The following is an 18,053-nucleotide window of genomic DNA, read 5'->3' on the forward strand; positions in this document are numbered from 1 at the left end:
TTCCATATGTGTTATTTCATAGTTTTGATGTATTCACTATTATTCTACAATGTAGAAAATAGTAAAAAATAAAGAAAAAACCTGGAATGAGTAGATGTATCCAAACCTTTGACTGGTACTACATGTAATTGTGATATTTCTATTTTTAATCTTTAATATATTAGCAAACATTTCTAAAAACAAGTTTTTGGTTTGTCATTAAGGGTGTTTTGTGTAGTTTGATGTGGGCAACAGCAAGCTAGCTAAATAGGACAAATTAACGTAAGCTAGCAAATGCAAGCTAACTAGCTAAATTGCCATACATGTTTAATGCTTTTCGACCTGTCCCCAAATTAATGTCATTGGTTCAGAGTTTGTTTTGATATTTACATTTTTTAATATTTTACATTGCAGAGTAATAGTGAAGAAATCAAAACTATGAAATAACTCATGTAATCATGTAGAAACCAAAAAAGTGTTAAACAAATCAAAAGATATTTTATATTTGAGATTCTTCAAATAGCCACCCTTTGCCTTGATGACAGCTTTGCACACTCTTGGCGTGTCGTGATCTGCATGTCTGATCGCGTTTGGTGTGCGGGGGCAAAATAAATGTATGCACGATGGCGCACACGCGCAGCCGGTTTGGGTTCCGTGTAGGACTCCAACCATCTGCCTCCTGTGTATGCAGCTGGGTCTCGGCTTGTGCCTTGATAGGTTACTACATGATTCCATATGTGTTATTTCATAGTTTTGATGTCTTCACTATTATTTGACAATGTAGAAAATAGCAAAAATCAAGAAACCCTTGAATGAGTAGGTGTTCTAAAACATTTGACCGGTAGTGTATACAGTGCATTTGTAAAGTATTCAGACCCCTTGACTTTTTTCACATTTTGTTATGTTACAGCCTTATTCTAAAATGGATGAAATCGTTTTTCCCCCTCATCATTCTACACACAATACCCCATAATGACAAGGCAAAAACCGGTTTTTAGAATGTTTTGCCTATTTATTTATTTTTAAGTATTCAGACTCTTTACTCAGTACTTTGTTGAAGCACCTTTGGCATCGATTATGGCCTCAATTCTCCTTGGGTATGGCACTACAAGCTTGGCACACCTGTATTCTTCTCTCCAGATCCTCTCACTCGTCAAATATTTCTAGGGACTGGCAACTTTACAGATTCGGTCATTCTCTGGCACGGCATTAGTTTGAAAGACAACATCCTCCTGGTTTTTCCCATGCCATGTTCTGCTCTCTTGACCAGACAAGGTTTTATTTGTTAATGATCCAGCTCTATAACATTCTTGGTAATATTGCGCTAGCTCCCAAGGGGTTGGAGGACAATCCTACATCACTCCCAAAGCACCACTCCTCCTAATCAAAGTATAATAATCACTTTCATATTAGTATTACTCGCTCAACTAACGAAGTGAATCATTTATCGTCCAAGTTATATGTAACACAGTTCTACAGTAACTATAGTAACCTTGGGGAATACACAAGAGGTGTGACTGTGAGGTGTTCTATTTCTGACAGGCAGAGGTCAGAGGAGTGCTGGGTCAGTCAGTCTATAGGGTCATCGTGTCAACCACTGTCCACACACACTGTGGGGCTTTTCCACTTCCCACAGATGTGATGGTCGGGATGTGTGTGTGTGTGTGTTTGTGTGTGCGTACCTGTGGGTCGGACAGGCGGCTCAGGTCTGGGTAGAGGTAGAATTGGATTCCTATGAAGGCTCCCGGTAGGGTGACCCCTCTGATGAGCAGGATACACAGCATGATGTAGGGGAAGGTAGCTGTAAAATACACCACCTGAGGGAACAGGGTTAGGGTTGTACTGTACATACACACGGCTACGGTATGCACAGTGCAAAACAGTACAGCACCAAGAATCACAGATAGCAATGTACAACACAGTGGGTTAAGCAGCTGTCTATTCATAATAAGAAGCAAAAGAGTCATTGAAGGGTCTCTACCACACACTCTAAAAAAAAGAGCTATCTAGAACGTAAAAGGGTTTTTCTGCTGTCAACATAGGGAGAACCCTTTTTGGTTCCAGGTAGAACCCTCTGTAGAAAGGGTTCTACCTGGAACCAAAAAGGGTTCTCCTATGGGGACAGCCAAATAACTATTTTGGAACCCTTTTTTCTAAGAGTGTAGTCATCTCAGCTCTGTATCACGTTATCTGCCAGACTTCAACAGGACCACATACCTAGAGTACTTGGCTGTCCAAAGGTGTTAAGCAACGTTGAGAAATGCGTATAAATACTTAGAATATGTCCTGAACAAGTGATCAGACCAGGAGCAACTCTTGGTCCTATTCATTGCCAGAGACTATGCTATTGACTTTTTCAAATGTAAGAGCCTTTCCGGTACCTTTCTATATACCGGTGCTGTTAAGTGGAATAAACTACCACAACAACTTAAAGCTATACCGACCAAAACCTATTTTTAAACGTCTGTCAAAAGCTTTCTGATGACTGAACGGTAGAACCATTTTCATGTCTGTTTCTATATAATTTATTGCACCATGCACTTTAAGGGACCACAATAGAAATAAATCATTGTATTTCTTAAACTGCCAAATAAAATCACTCAATCAATCAGGATAGGGCTCAGAGGTTCTTCCTGGTCAGGAACTGTATTAGGGAGGCTCACAGAGACAGAATGTAGAGTACCTTGCCAGTGGACTTGACTCCCTTCCAGATACAGAAGTAAACCAGTATCCAGGCTATGGCCAGACACAGAACCAGGTCCCAGTTGAGAGATCCTATATTGTCTATGCCAGAGGAGATACGCAGAACCCTTCGCCTACAAAATCCCAAACACACAAGGGAACAGATAACGTGAGATAACTATAAGTGCATACATACTGTATGTGATTGCTATTTACAGACCAAACATGATTAGTAAGCTCTGAAATTACAGAGCAAACATGTACATTATGGAGGTATCTGTAAGGACACCACAGCCCTTAAAATCACCCATAAAGAAGACTATCTTCAAGCCATCGTGTTTTTGTATTCAGCAGCGCAACACCAGTTGGCAAGACAACGGCCAGTTGGCTGAGGAATAAACAGTAGGCCACCCAGGCTCCTTAAGGAGATGGAGAAACAATAGACTCTTAGTACTTACTCCCAGAACTCAATGACAGGAGACGTGGCGTTCAGACGTGGCTGGTTGAACGAGTCATTCCTCCTCTGGAACTCCATGCAAGAATCTTGAGAACAGAAATGCACAACAAGTTTGCACAAGCTCAGTGAGGACACCAGCTATATGGTTTCTCTTGGGAACCCAACCATATTCTAACGTTAGGTAAGACTTACACAGGACACCACCAACTGCTGATGTAAAAAGGCCTTTATAAATACATTTGATTCATAATTGAGTGTAGTCCTGTATGTTTCTGCTCAACCTCTCTCTGTATATGGTGGCATACTGGAGTTTTCCTCATTCGATCGTGTCTCGAGGGCAGAAACAATGTGAATGTTTAGGCAATAAATACGATTGGTTCAGTTAAAGTAATCTCAATTGGTTAGGGTTAGGGGTTGGGTAACATTTGAACCAGCAACATTTCCATGGAGCCATTTCCTCCAACCAATCATATTCCTTCTGCCCTTGAGGAAGAGCTTGGACAAGATTGAATAAGGAAAATGTCCACTGAGCCTATGGTGGATCTCTGACCTGTGTTCCATGTGTTGTTGCAGGAGGCCCAGGGCAGGTCCCAGGTGAAGGAGTAGGACAGGTAGAAGATGGCCCAGGCCAGGACGATGATGTAATAGAAGTTCAACAGAGCCACGATGACTTGTGTGGCATAGCCCACTCCTGCAGCGGGGACCAAGGACAAGTGGAGTATTGTGGTTGGCAATGACAATGCCTTTCAATGTTGAATACAACAACACGCATGAAAACCATGTCTTCATTCACATTGCCGACTCCACCATTTCCCATCCGGTAGCCTCTCTCGCTCCTGTGTGAATGTCTACAGTTATATTGTCCTTATTAGGGGCCAATTGAATGATGAAAGCGTTGGATACTTGGAAGTGTGCCAGTGTCAGAGGCATGCCAACCGTTACATCAACCCCCTCCTACTACATACTGGCAGACAAGCATGCACAAACACACACGCACTAAACAAAAAGTTCTCAAAATGTCTCTCTTATTCAATTCCGTTATGCCGACAAGTAGTAGACATGGCTGTAGATAGAGGTAAAATCCACCCAAAAACTATATTTTGTATTTTCTATAATTAGTCCACTGTTGATATAGTCCCAAAATGTTTTGCCCTTTCAAGAAGCAACGTGATTTTTTTTGAGCGGATTTTTCCCTTTAATCCTGTCCTTGAAACACATTCAAATGCAGTGCACATTAAACTAAATATAGTTCTGACAAAATGTTTTGTAACTGTAATATAGCCAAAAAGCCAGTAGTTTCGCAGGAACATCCAAATGAGCAAATCCGTGAAGAAAGGCATTGCTTCATAGACCGTAGACATTAGTGGAGGATCACCTTCAAACAGTGGAGTGATCTTCCTCCAACAGGTGACACCTCCTTCGCTGGTGTACTGTCCTAGAGCTGTCTCCAGGAAGAATACTGGGATCCCACACGTGAAGAGGAAGATCAGGTAGGGGATGAAGAAAGCACCTGTTGGGAGGAGAAGGGGAGAGGAGAGAAGTTATCAAGGTGTCGACTCGAGCACTAGAACACCATTTTGATATGAGGTCAGATGACATATGCAATCAACAAGGATGATGCTTTTTGAGGCAACATTTGAAGGTTGGATGTCCTAAAGGTACTCTAAAATGCTATGCCTTGATTTGGCCAGTTTTAAAGTCAGCTTCCCACGTTTCCTTTGCCAGGTAGGATATCCACAGATCTTGCAGCACAACTTCCGTTACAATTAATGGTGAACGGAAGGCCCCCATTTGGAGAACCTTCTCCAGAAGAATGAGGAGTAAACTTTGTGAACTGTGTGTATTAAGTTTATTTATTTTCCAAATGATTTGGCAATGTTGATCAAACTACTGTCATTTGTATAATAATGTAAATCATTTGGACAATGGCGAGCTTGCTGTTACAATGCTATTACGATAACATTTTACCAAGATATGAGAAATGGGGGTTAGACATAATACATAAATTATTGTTTTCTGATAAAATGATACATTTTACATTTTATGATACATCATCTTCACCCTAAAGTTCTACAGATATAAAAACAATGAAGTTTAAGAAACCCAGAACTACCTTTAAAAGACATCAGCCCTGTCATTCTGAAAAGCTGGTTTTAATTGGTACCTGCATAATATTGTGGGATATAATACATTCCAAACAGGAGTGTGTTGTTTGCTACTGTACTGCATGATTGATATGTTTTATGTGTCTGGGCTTGGCAGGCGGCACAGAAGCCCTTCATAACTGTTTCTAGCATTAAAACACAATCTACTCAAAGGCTCCAGTGCCATTTAAGTTCATAACAACAGGCTTTGGGTCAGTTAAAGGTAATATAGTGGGTAAACTTACATTTCTTTAATGATATGGATGTGACATCAGTCACAGCTGTCCTGATCAATAGTACTGAAGGACAATTATGAACCGATATGAACAAAAGGATGTGACATGCTGTCATTGAGCACTGTGATGGTATCCCTTCCCTGCACTCAAATGACCTAGTGGCCTCATGGGTGGAATGATATTAATATTTTTCATAATTACATTATTAAAAAATATATATTTAAAAAAAAGGCCAAAAATCTGGTCTTACTATGTGAAACGGTTTTGTTATATTTCAGTCTTCTGTGATGTATATAAAGTGTAATATTGGGATGCAAACTCAACATCGAATACATTTCAACTCTATATCTGACATGGTACAGGTGTCTTCTTTTCTTTTAGCCCATAGCCATGTGTGTGAGGTGTATATACTTTTGTTTCAAAATATATGTGTTTAAGACTACCAAGAAACCCTCTTGAGTGACCTAGATTTAGCCCAATGCAGTAAAAGGTTAACACCTACCGCCTCCGTTCTTGTAGCACAGGTAAGGGAAACGCCACACATTTCCCAGTCCTATGATCTCCCCGGCGACAGACAGGACAAACTCCACCTTGTTTCCCCACTGACCCCTTTCCTTCATCTTCTCATCGCTCTGTGGCACAATGTCCAGGGGCCGACTGTGGTCGTTGGAGGGGTCCATCTTGGGCAGGCTCTCCATGTCGCCTGAAGAAGCAACACATTAGAGTGAGTGGAGGAGAGGTGAGACACTAGGAGGGAGAGTAACACTACCTTACATAATTATATAGGCTAACCCCACAGCCTACAGTCTTGTATTTACTGTGTAGTGGTATAGAGCAGGGAAGGGGTTTCTCCTGTAGTATCTGTATACCTTTATCACACCACTCCCAGATCAACTGGCTCATCTTAAAGCAAACACAGCTTTACAGTCCTTAAGTCTCCCTAGGGACTATCTCCTGGAAATGAACAATGGGAGGAGTGCAAGCCTCAAGGAGATGGGGGTTATAGGGGCCCTTCAGTTGTGCATACATCCCCTTTGAGTGTTTGGAACAAAGGTCAAGCAGCAAGAGGTGTGAGAGAAGGAAGAATTTCAAGACATTCTGTAGTTCTCACACACAATTTACCGCAAGCAAGAAAGAGTCAAACATTGACAAAACATTAATAACACCTGCTCTTTCAATGACATTGACTGACCAGGTGAATCCAGGTGAAAGCTATGATCCCTTATTGATGTCACTTGTTAAATCCACTTCAATCAGTGTAGATGAAGGGGAGGAGACAGGTTAAAGAATCATTTTTAAGCCTTGAGACAGAATATTGAGACATGGATTGTGTATGTGTGCCATTCAGAGGGTTAATGGGCAAGACAAAAGATGTAGGTGTCTGAACGGGATATGGAAGTAGGTGCAAGGTGCAATGGTTTGAGTGTGTCAAGAACTGCAACGCTGTTGGGTTTTTCACACTCAACAGTTTCTTGTTTGTATCAAGAATGGTCCAACATCCAAAGAACATGCAGCCAACTTGACACAACTGTGGGAAGCATTGGAGTCAACATGGGCCAGCATCCCTGTGCAACTCAATATTAGGAAGGTGTTCTTAATGTTTTGTACACTCTGTCCCTCCCTGTCTAGAAGGGGTCCAGTCACTGAAAATTGGGTCTTACGTGACGGCTTCTTTGAGCTTCACAACTCATGGCCGGACGGTGTTTAGGTCCAGTGATGCTGAAAGAGGAAACAGACAGCTCACTGACCGTGCTCACTGCTGTCATATCTCATTAACAAGGCCTCTCATCACCCTCCCCTCCCTCTCCCTCTCTGTTTCTTTCTCTTTCACTCCCTCTCTCCCTTTCTCTCTTCTTCCCTCTCGCTCTCTCTCTCCCTCATTCTATCTCTCTCTGACCCCCCTGTCTCCCTCTCTCAACTTGGTTAGTCCAGTAGCCCCTCCCGTCACAGATCAAACAAAACAAATTAATGTTCGGCCTGCAGGAGAGGACTGTTCCAAGAGTCCTCCCCCCCTTAACCCAAAACACCAGGGCCATTCTGACCTGGCTCTCCTGGGTCTAATAAGATGGCTGTTTTCTCGGCAGAGAGAGTTGAATTTAGGTCTGCAACAATAGGAGAGATGGCAACCCAGCTGTGCCATAAGCTTTGGGAATGTGCTCTTAGCTCAGCCTATCACTGGCAGAGCAGGGCAGGGTGGATGGGATGGAGGGGAGAGATGAGCCAACATCTTCTGAGCCTGGGCCAAATTGTGGCCAGCGGTAAAAATAGAGCCCCTTGTTTTCAGAAGGTATTTGGTGGGAATGAAGGCTTGGCATCATAAAGGACTGGAGCCTCTTATTGGCAAGGGGCTTCTTTGTGCTGCTGGGATAGCATAGAGAGGAGATCTCCAGGCTGCCAGGGAGCCTGATCACACTTTACCTTGGTTTTTCACAGGCTCAGTATGGGCCACGGGAGCAGCGTGACCCACAAGCCAAATTCCTCCACACTGAGACCTCTCCAGACTCCAGTCCAGGGGCGCAGGCCCCAATTATTTTTTTTACTAGCTGAGAATAAATATTTGCCTCATTTCTAGTAACAGGACAGCTGCTTTGCAGATAGGTGTTTATACAGAAGCTAGGGGGCTGTCTGAAATGAAGGTCAAGACTGAGGAGAACTGAGCACGCCAAGCCTCAAGCCAAGCATTCCCCTCTCTCATAAAGCCTCACGCAAAGCCACTGGGCCAGCATTCACCTCTCTCATAAAGTCTCAAGCCAAGTCACTGGGCCAGCATTCACCTCTCTCATAAAAGACTGCACTTCAACAGACTCACTGACTGACTACAGTGGGTAGCCTACTGGATATCACTCTTTCTGTCAGCCTACTGGATTTCACTCTCTCTGTCATTCTACTGGATATCACTCTTTCTGTCAGCCTACTGGATATCACTCTTTCTGTCAGCCTTCTGGATATCAATCTCTCTGTCAGCCCACTGGATATCACTCTTTCTGTCAGCCTACTGGATATCACTCTTTCTGTCAGCCTACTGGGTCACTCTTTCTGCCCTACTGGATATCACTCTTTCTGTCAGCCTACTGCACTCTTTCTGTCAGCCTATGGGTATCACTCTTTCTGTCAGCCTACTGGATATCACTCTTTCTGTCAGCCTACTGGATTTCACTCTCTCTGTCATTCTACTGGATATCACTCTTTCTGTCAGCCTACTGGATATCACTCTTTCTGTCAGCCTTCTGGATATCAATCTCTCTGTCAGCCCACTGGATATCACTCTTTCTGTCAGCCTACTGGATATCACTCTTTCTGTCAGCCTACTGGGTATCACTCTTTCTGTCGGCCTACTGGATATCACTCTTTCTGTCAGCCTACTGGATATCACTCTTTCTGTCAGCCTATGGGTATCACTCTTTCTGTCAGCCTACTGGATATCACTCTTTCTGTCAGCCTACTGGATTTCACTCTCTCTGTCATTCTACTGGATATCACTCTTTCTGTCAGCCTACTGGATATCACTCTTTCTGTCAGCCTACTGGATATCACTCTTTTTGTCAGCCTACTGGATATCACTCTTTCTGTCAGCCTACTGGGTATCACTCTCTCTGTCAGCCTACTGGATATCACTCTTTCTGTCAGCCTTCTGGATATTAATCTCTCTGTCAGCCTACTGTATATCACTCTGTCAGCCTACTGGATATCACTCTTTCTGTCAGCCTTCTGGATATTAATCTCTCTGTCAGCCCACTGGATATCACTCTTTCTGTCAGCCTACTGGATATCACTCTTTCTGTCAGCCTTCTGGATATTAATCTCTCTGTCAGCCCACTGGATATCACTCTTTCTGTCAGCCTACTGGATATCACTCTTTCTGTCAGCCTACTGGGTATCACTCTTTCTGTCGGCCTACTGGATATCACTCTTTCTGTCAGCCTACTGGGTATCACTCTTTCTGTCAGCCTACTGGATATCACTCTTTCTGTCAGCCTATGGGTATCACTCTTTCTGTCAGCCTACTGGATATCACTCTTTCTGTCAGCCTATGGGTATCACTCTTTCTGTCAGCCTACTGGATATCACTCTTTCTGTCAGCCTACTGGATTTCACTCTCTCTGTCATTCTACTGGATATCACTCTTTCTGTCAGCCTACTGGATATCACTCTTTCTGTCAGCCTACTGGGTATCACTCTCTCTGTCAGCCTACTGGATATCACACTTTCTGTCAGCCTACTGGATATCACTCTTTCTGTCAGCTTACTGGATATCACTCTTTCTGTCAGCCTACTGGGTATCACTCTCTCTGTCAGCCTACTGGATATCACTCTTTCTGTCAGCCTACTGGATATCACTCTTTCTGTCAGCCTATTGGGTATCACTCTCTCTGTCAGCCTACTGGATATCACTCTCTCTGTCAGCCTACTGTATATCACTCTGTCAGCCTACTGGGTATCACTCTTTCTGTCAGCCTACTGGATATCACTCTTTCTGTCAGCCTTCTGGATATTAATCTCTCTGTCAGCCCACTGGATATCACTCTTTCTGTCAGCCTACTGGATATCACTCTTTCTGTCAGCCTACTAGATATCACTCTTTCTGTCAGCCTAATGGATATCACTCTTTCTGTCTGACTACTGGATATCACTCTTTCTGTCTGAATACTGGATATCACTATTTCTGACTACCAGTGGTGGAAAAAGTACCCAGTTGTCATACTTGAGTAAAAGTAAAGATATCTTAATAGAAAATGACTCAAGTAAAAGTGAATGTCCCCCAGTAAAATACTACTTGAGCAAAAGTTTCAAAGTATTTGGTTTTAAACCAATTTCAGTGTCAAAAGTAAATTCAATTGATAAAGTATACTTAAGCATCAAAAGTAAAAGTATAAATACTTTCAAATTCCTTATATTAAGCAAACCAGATGGCAGAATTTTCTTGTTTTAAAAATGTACGGATAGTCAGGGGATATTTCTACTCTTTTCCCAGAAAACCCAGGGGTTATTATTTGACTGTGCACGTATATGTTTGTGTTCATGTTGTGTTCCTATGTGTGAGAATCTATGTGTGGGTTTGAATGCGTGTGTGTTCATGTCTGTTCAATCATGTGCTGTTCCTACTGCAGGTGTGGATTGATGGTGGCCCTCAGATCTTTTTCACCTACGCTGTCTTGGAGACCTTACAGTGTCATCTGTCAGCGTGTCTAGAACTGATTGACTACTTAAATCTTTTGTCTTGCCCATTCACCCTCTGAATGGCACACATACACAATCCATGTCTCAATATTCTCAAGGCTTAAAAATCCTTCTTTGATCTGCCACCTCCCCTTCATCTACACGGACTGTTCCCAATGTGTTGTACACACAGTGTTTTTAATGCAGTCATAGCATTGCCTCTGTGCATCTTCATTAAGAGATGTCCTAACATAATCATACTCAGTCAATCAGTTCTAGACACGCTGACAGATGACACTGTAAGGTCTCCAAACATCAGGTTAATGCATACGTTAACTGTCAACGTCAGTACAGTGGAAAATGCAAAGCATGATCACAGTTACCTGACATATTGCAACATACTAGAAGAATGAAGCACTTTCAGATTGCCTGGCAGGTGTATTGGATTTGAATTATGCAACCCATTACCAAACACGTTACGAAATGATAAAAATGTTTGATAAATGAACATCTCTGATCAAATGATTCAACACATCTGTCTGAAATGATGTTTACATTTTAAGACTGAGTGTGATACTGTACGTGCATGTTTACATTCTCCAACATCTGAGTCTCTTTGTTTGTCTGAGATAAGTCAAGTCAACACGTGGATCTGGGTGAAAACCCATCATACTGATTGTGGTCAGAATGTACAAGGCACAAGGTCCTGGATGAGTTAAGGACACAACTGGGTGAAAACCCATCATACTGATTGTGGTCAGAATGTACAAGGCACAAGGTCCTGGATGAGTTAAGGACACTGGGTGAAAACCCATCATACTGATTGTGGTCAGAATGTACAAGGCACAAGGTCCTGGATGAGTTAAGGACACAACTGGGTGAAAACCCATCATACTGATTGTGGTCAGAATGTACAAGGCACAAGGTCCTGGATGAGTTAAGGACACAACTGAGTGAAAACCCATCATACTGATTGTGGTCAGAATGTACAAGGCACAAGGTCCTGGATGAGTTAAGGACACAACTGAGTGAAAACTCCCAGTGAAAATGTAAACAATGACATTGATTTCCACCACAGGATCAGATCTTCTGGGTTGCTACTGTAGGGCCACGTTTAACAGAACAAAAAAAGCTGAATGTTTTAAGAAATGTATATTAAAAAGTATTACTGTACTCAATCTATTTGTATGCCCCTCACTTTGTCCGTCTGACAGAAAAAACAATCATATTGTAGACCGGTCCCATTATCCAGACACCTGCATCAGCTAAGTATAGCCAACATGAAGTAGGAAGGACTTCTCCTGTGGCTCTGGCTGCATCTATCATGGTAACACATTACATATGGATGATCTCACTGTATTCATGTTTAGAATTGATTCAGTAACTCTAGCAACAATATTGCATTAACATGGACTTACATACTACAGTAGTTTAGTAATTATTTTGTAATTGCATAATGGAGTTGAGGGGATGGTCCCACTTCAAACTAACTATAACTTATAAATGTTTTATATAGCACAAACGCCTACACAAGCATGGCATGGATCCATAACAAATCATCTAAAAGCTGGTGTCATACTATATAAAGGGTGTATAAAGGGTAACATAACAGCTCCTTATGTAGGGTGCTATAGCAGCTCCTTATGTACGGTGACATAACAGCTCCTTATAGAGGGTATCATAACAGATCCTTATGTAGGGTGACATAATATCTCCTTATGTAGGGTGACATAACAGCTCCTTATGTAGGGTGACATAACAGCTCCTTATGTAGGGTGCATAAACAAATGGAACATAACCCAACCCACTATACATTTAACTCTAAAGACAAAAGGGCAAGGCAAGTCATGCATGATTCTTATGTTATTCATTAGCCAAGGTTAACCAGGGCAGTTGGTATTGTTTCTAATGATACAGTAACACATTGCATTTAAATTGGTTTAGATGTTCAATGCATTTGTATCGATCCAACTGAATCTGCACACGTTTGTTAAGCAACCTGTCAACAGAGTGATTATGGACCTCATCACCAAAGGTTGTCAACAACAGACGACTTGTCAACCTTACCTTCTTAAAGTATATCCATGACTTGTCAACCTTCTTAAAGTATATCCATGACTTGCATGTCATAAAGACTGGATAAGATCCATGGACATTAGCTCCTCTCAATAGATCAACATCTAGACTATTCCTAACCTCAGTGACCGTTTTCATTATTACACAATCAAAAAAGTGCCAAATAATGGGTCCCCAAATGTCTCAATAAGGAAGCATCATCAGGCCAGATGGGATATCTTCATAAAGACAAACCAAGCATGGCGCAGAGCCAACATCTAGGATTCAACAATACTCACTGAATATTCATCAAACGTAACCATTCAACAAAAAGTTATTTTTAGAAGAGTGCAAACTCATGCCAACCTAAAATGAAGCAGGACATATGCCACTGTAATTGTGTATGATGATTTCACCAGTACAGATGTATGGAAAAGTAAGCATATTTCTTTCACCCAGTGCGTACTCACCTTTCATAGTGATGTAAAGACAGCCTTATGGTTTGAATGGTTAGCCAGATATTGGCCTGTTGGTGTCCAGGTTGCACTATATAATGTGCATGGAGGGGCGGGGATCTCTGTAACTCCAAACTTTAGTTCAGCCTTCAATGAGCTTCTCCTCAACTTTTCTCTGCACCCTCTTCTAGCCCCCCTTCCTCTAGTTCCATTCAGAAACCCCCACACACATCCCCCCCTCTTCCACCCCACACACACACACACACACACACTCAATGCAGCACACTAGAGGTCTGTGCCTTCTCTGTATGGTGGGTCGATTGCATAACCTTGGAAACACACATTCTCCCAGGGTCTCTCTCTCGGTCTATAGTGGGAGGGGGAGGTGGGACTGGGTTCAATATTGTGTTCAGCCTTATAGATCTCCCTAAGTACATTACAGACTGACACACACAGGCATGCATGCAGGCACACACACACACACACCGTCGCACCCCAAAGAGCCCCATCCAACCCCATCATATATTCCTCCAGTCAAGTGAGATTTCTAAGCTGTCTGCACTGACTGATTATAATTAAAACATCACTCCTGCTTAGTGAAGCCCCTGCTCCCAAACACATCCCCGATTCATCCCCCGGAAAATAGACCGGATCCCTTCCTCACAGGCCCAGCACCCCATTCACAACATTTTCCCACCGCATGGGGCTAGAGTGGCCCAGTTCAGGGCATTTGTTTGAAGGTTGTGGGCCTTAACAATCCAGAGGCCTTTTCTGGGGTTGACGTGTTCTGGCATTTTCTGCCTTGCAGGTTCTTTTGGGGTGAGGGCATTTTGTTTCTCCCTCCCTCCATTTTCTTTTTCAAATTGCATTAGTATTCTAGTCAAGGACAGAAGTTTGCTTTCCCTCAACCTGCAGTTGTATTCAGGGTCTTGGAGCGACCGTAAATTAGAGATACAGCTTGGCTTTGCCAGATAACTATCTAGCTTTCCAGGAATTAACCCCATGTGAAATCAACCAATGACCTATCTGCATAATAGATTTGACTACATTTATAATCTACTCCCAGTGCTTTACATTGTATGGGGGGGGGGGTAGCTCAACCCTTCCACCACCAAACTGCATCTAGTTCATACTGTAGGCATAGAGGTCCTGTGCATTGTAAATGATTTGCAACAGATCCTCAGTGGAGATAATGACCAGTAGACAGCCCTATAGAGCTTTACAGAAGACAGCATTGACCTTTAACTAACATAACCGATACTGTTGTCAATGAAATTGTGTTACCCAAACACCACATTTTTCTGCCGGATGAGATGGCGTTTCATCAGTAATTGTAACCTTTGGCAGAGTTATCCTGAAACATGCTCCTTGTAGTAGCTTGACATTGGATCGTTCCTCTTATCATTAAACGGTATGCTGTGTCACCATGACAAGGACCTAATAATCGAAACAGGATACATCTACAGGTACAATTGAGAGCATTGTCGGTTGGACAAGGTGGTTTCATGTCCTACGCTTACCCGCCTTCAAACCATAGGTATGCCCAGATCTATCAAATATAGAATGACCATGATATCAACATAATCCATCCACTTCCTCAAGTGCACATGATCAGGTCGTATAATATGTTTTGAAGGTCGACTTACACATGATAAAGGGACTCAAGACAGTGGCAGGCCTAGATTTGCAAAATCAAAGGAAAAACAACTGCTTCAGGTCATTATAGTTCAGTCCTGTTTACGAGGAAAGCTTCATTAATTGCCCACACATTCCATTCTTTAAAAAATGGCCCAAGACCTTGTCCAAAATAATTTCCACACTTGATGATTTCCACCGGTCTAAAACAACATAAAGAGTAAAAAACGGTCCAACAACAATGAATTGTATTTCCCTTCATCCTCCCCCATTTTAGTTAGTTTCCTGCTGTTCTTCACTGTACTGCCACAGGTTGCTGATCAGAGTCTCAAAATTACACCGTATTCCCTATGCAGTGCACTACTTTTGACGAGGGCCCACAGGGCTCCGGTCAAAAGTAGTGCACTACATAGAGAATAGGGTGCTATTTGGTACTAGGGAATAGGGTGCTATTTGGCACTATATAGGGAATAGGGTGCTATTTGGGACTCTGTGTCTGTCCGCCAGGCTGAAGACGCTGCCCTGTCTTTCCTTGTTACAATCAGCCTGTCCTGTTCATAACAACCATGCTGTTCATTAGGAGGTTTAAGCATGCGGCTCCAGGTCTCCTGTCGTGAAGGAAGGCAGTTTAGGCCTGATCTGTAGTCTGACTGTGAGACACAGTTGGAAGGTTTGCTCAGAAAGATTCCCATAGAGCCCTGCTTTATCTTAATTTAACTAGTTTGTTGCACCAAGAGGTCATGATTATGCATATATAGTGAATCTTTGCTAATCTTTTCCCCCCAGTCTGATTTAGTGCCTGGTCTTGCCCAATAGGTTCCAACGGTTTGTTGGCATAGTAGAGGGAAACAGTACGTATACACGTGTTCCTGAGAGTCTTATCTTTCAGTGATCGGGTCATAATATTTTTTAGCTTTAACCATTGAAAATATCCACATTTGAAGGAAGAAAACAGAAACTGCGCTCTGTTTATAACAACCATGTCTAGCGGCTACCGGAGGTTACTGACCTAACCCCAGTTCTATGAACGAAGCGCACATTTTCTCTCACAACCCCATTTTCAAACCAGGCGACCCCACATCCCTAGTTTGGGAAACCCTGCCCGGCAAGGTCTGCAGCCTGCTGGTTCTCTGTTCTACGTGATAGTTAATTGCACCCAGTCTAAATCAGTCCCTAATTAGAGGGGAACAATGAAAGAATGCAGAGGAACTGGCTTTGAGGTCAAGAGTTGAGTTTGAGGGATCTATAGCTTAGTCAGAGTGTCAGTTACACATTGATTGGTAACAGTTAAGCTAGTGGTTATGTAGCCTGCCCTGAGTGCCAGTCTCTTTCTGCTTTCTTGCCAACTCCTTGTCACTCATTGTTACATGTTTAGCATGACAATTCCATAAGAAGTTGGCAAGAGAGCAGAAGCAGACCAGCACTCAGACGAGTGGTTATGGTCATTAAACATGTATTTTTCTGTTGTGAAACCAAGTGGTTTTGGGTTGTATAAGCTCGGGAGATCAGGCGGCTTGCGAGGCTAGGCAGTAGTCCTCTCACAGGTACTTCCAGTGTTTAGAATAAAGTGTGCGTGGTGTGGGTGGCAGCTGTTTTGTACACAAAGACACTGCGTAAACATTGCTATGGTAGATTTGATTGGATCCGGCCCAAATCCCTTTGACCAATCAAGTGAGAAAGACCTGACATTCACCTCATCTCACCTACAACAAAAATCAGACTTAACAGACTATCATAACAACAGACATAACAGACTATCATAACAATAGACATAACAGACTATTATAACAACAGACAGAACAGACTATCATAACAATAGACATAACAGACTATCATAACAATAGACATAACAGACTATTATAACAACAGACAGAACAGACTATCATAACAATAGACATAACAGACTAGTATAACAATAGACATAACAGACTATTATAACAACAGACATAACAGACTATTATGACAATAGACATAGCAGACTATCATAACAATAGACATAACAGACTATCATAACAATAGACATAACAGACTATTATAACAATAGACATAACAGACTATCATAACAACAGACATAACAGACTATTATAACAACAGACATAACAGACTATTATAACAATAGACATAACAGACTAGTATAACAATAGACATAACAGACTATTATAACAATAGACATAACAGACTATTATGACAATAGACATAACAGACTATTATGACAATAGACATAGCAGACTATCATAACAATAGACATAACAGACTATTATAACAATAGACATAACAGAAGAACTATCAATACAGACATACACTGCTGTTCAAAAGTTTGGAGTCACTTAGAAATGTCCTTGTTTTGGAAAGAAAAGCACATTTTTTATCCATTAAAATAACATTAAAAACCAGCAGATTTTTAAAGGAATATGTGCGTACATAGGCGTACAGAGGCCCAATATCAGCAACCATCACTCCTGTGTTCCAATGGCACGTTGTGTTAGCTAATCCAAGTTTATCATTTTAAAAGGCTAATTGATCATTAGAAAACCCTTTTGCAATTATGTTAGCACAGCTGAAAACTGTTGTGCTGATTAAAGAAACAATAAAACTTCTTTAGACCAGTTGAGTATTTGGAGCAACAGCATTTGTGGGTTCGATTACAGGCTCAAAATGGCCAGAAACAAAGACCTTTCTTCTGAAACTCGTCAGTCTATTCTTGTTCTGCGAAATTAAGGTTATTCCATGCGAGAAATTGCCAAGAAACTGAGGATCTTGTACAACGCAAACTGGCTCTAACCAGAATAGGAGTGGGAGGCCCCGGTGCACAACTGAGCAAGAGAACAAGTACATTAGAGTGTCCAGTTTGAGTAACAGACGCCTCTCAAGTCCTAAACTGGCAGCTTCATGAAATAGTACCCGCAAAACACCAGTCTCAACATCCACAGTGAAAAGGCGACTCCAGGATGCTGGCCTTCTAGGCAGAGTTGCAAAGAAAAAGCTATAGTTCAGAGTGGCCAGTAAAAATTAAAAATGAAGATGGGTAAAAGAGCACAGACACTGGACAGAGGAACTCTGCCTAGAAGGTCAGCATCCCAGAGTCGACCGCTTCACTGTTGACGTTGAGACTGGTGTCTTGCGGGTACTATTTAATGAAGCTGCCAGTTGAGGACTTGTGAGGCGTCTGTTTCTCAAACTAGACATGAGACTAGTGTTATACTTAAGAATAGTGTTATAACTAAGACTAGTGTTATACCTAAGACTAGTATTA

At 42.0% G+C, this 18,053-nt stretch overlaps 1 protein-coding gene across 1 annotated transcript in view; it reads right to left on the reverse strand.

The window, feature by feature from the left end:
- LOC115144838 (sodium- and chloride-dependent GABA transporter 2-like) overlaps positions 1-13,295 on the reverse strand; it is a 43,000-nt gene extending 29,705 nt beyond the window's left edge. Inside the window, exons 1-7 of the mRNA XM_029685934.2 lie at positions 13,181-13,295; positions 6,001-6,201; positions 4,494-4,628; positions 3,669-3,809; positions 3,120-3,204; positions 2,663-2,795; positions 1,662-1,796 (exon numbers count right to left, since the gene is read on the reverse strand). Coding sequence (XP_029541794.1) covers positions 1,662-1,796; positions 2,663-2,795; positions 3,120-3,204; positions 3,669-3,809; positions 4,494-4,628; positions 6,001-6,201; positions 13,181-13,187 — 837 coding nt within the window. The 5' untranslated portion in view covers positions 13,188-13,295. The remainder of the gene's footprint in view (positions 1-1,661; positions 1,797-2,662; positions 2,796-3,119; positions 3,205-3,668; positions 3,810-4,493; positions 4,629-6,000; positions 6,202-13,180) is intronic.
- Positions 13,296-18,053: the final 4,758 nt, after the last annotated feature.

This window comes from Oncorhynchus nerka, linkage group LG17 (assembly GCF_034236695.1).
Source record: "Oncorhynchus nerka isolate Pitt River linkage group LG17, Oner_Uvic_2.0, whole genome shotgun sequence".
In the NCBI taxonomy this organism is placed as follows: domain Eukaryota; kingdom Metazoa; phylum Chordata; class Actinopteri; order Salmoniformes; family Salmonidae; genus Oncorhynchus; species Oncorhynchus nerka.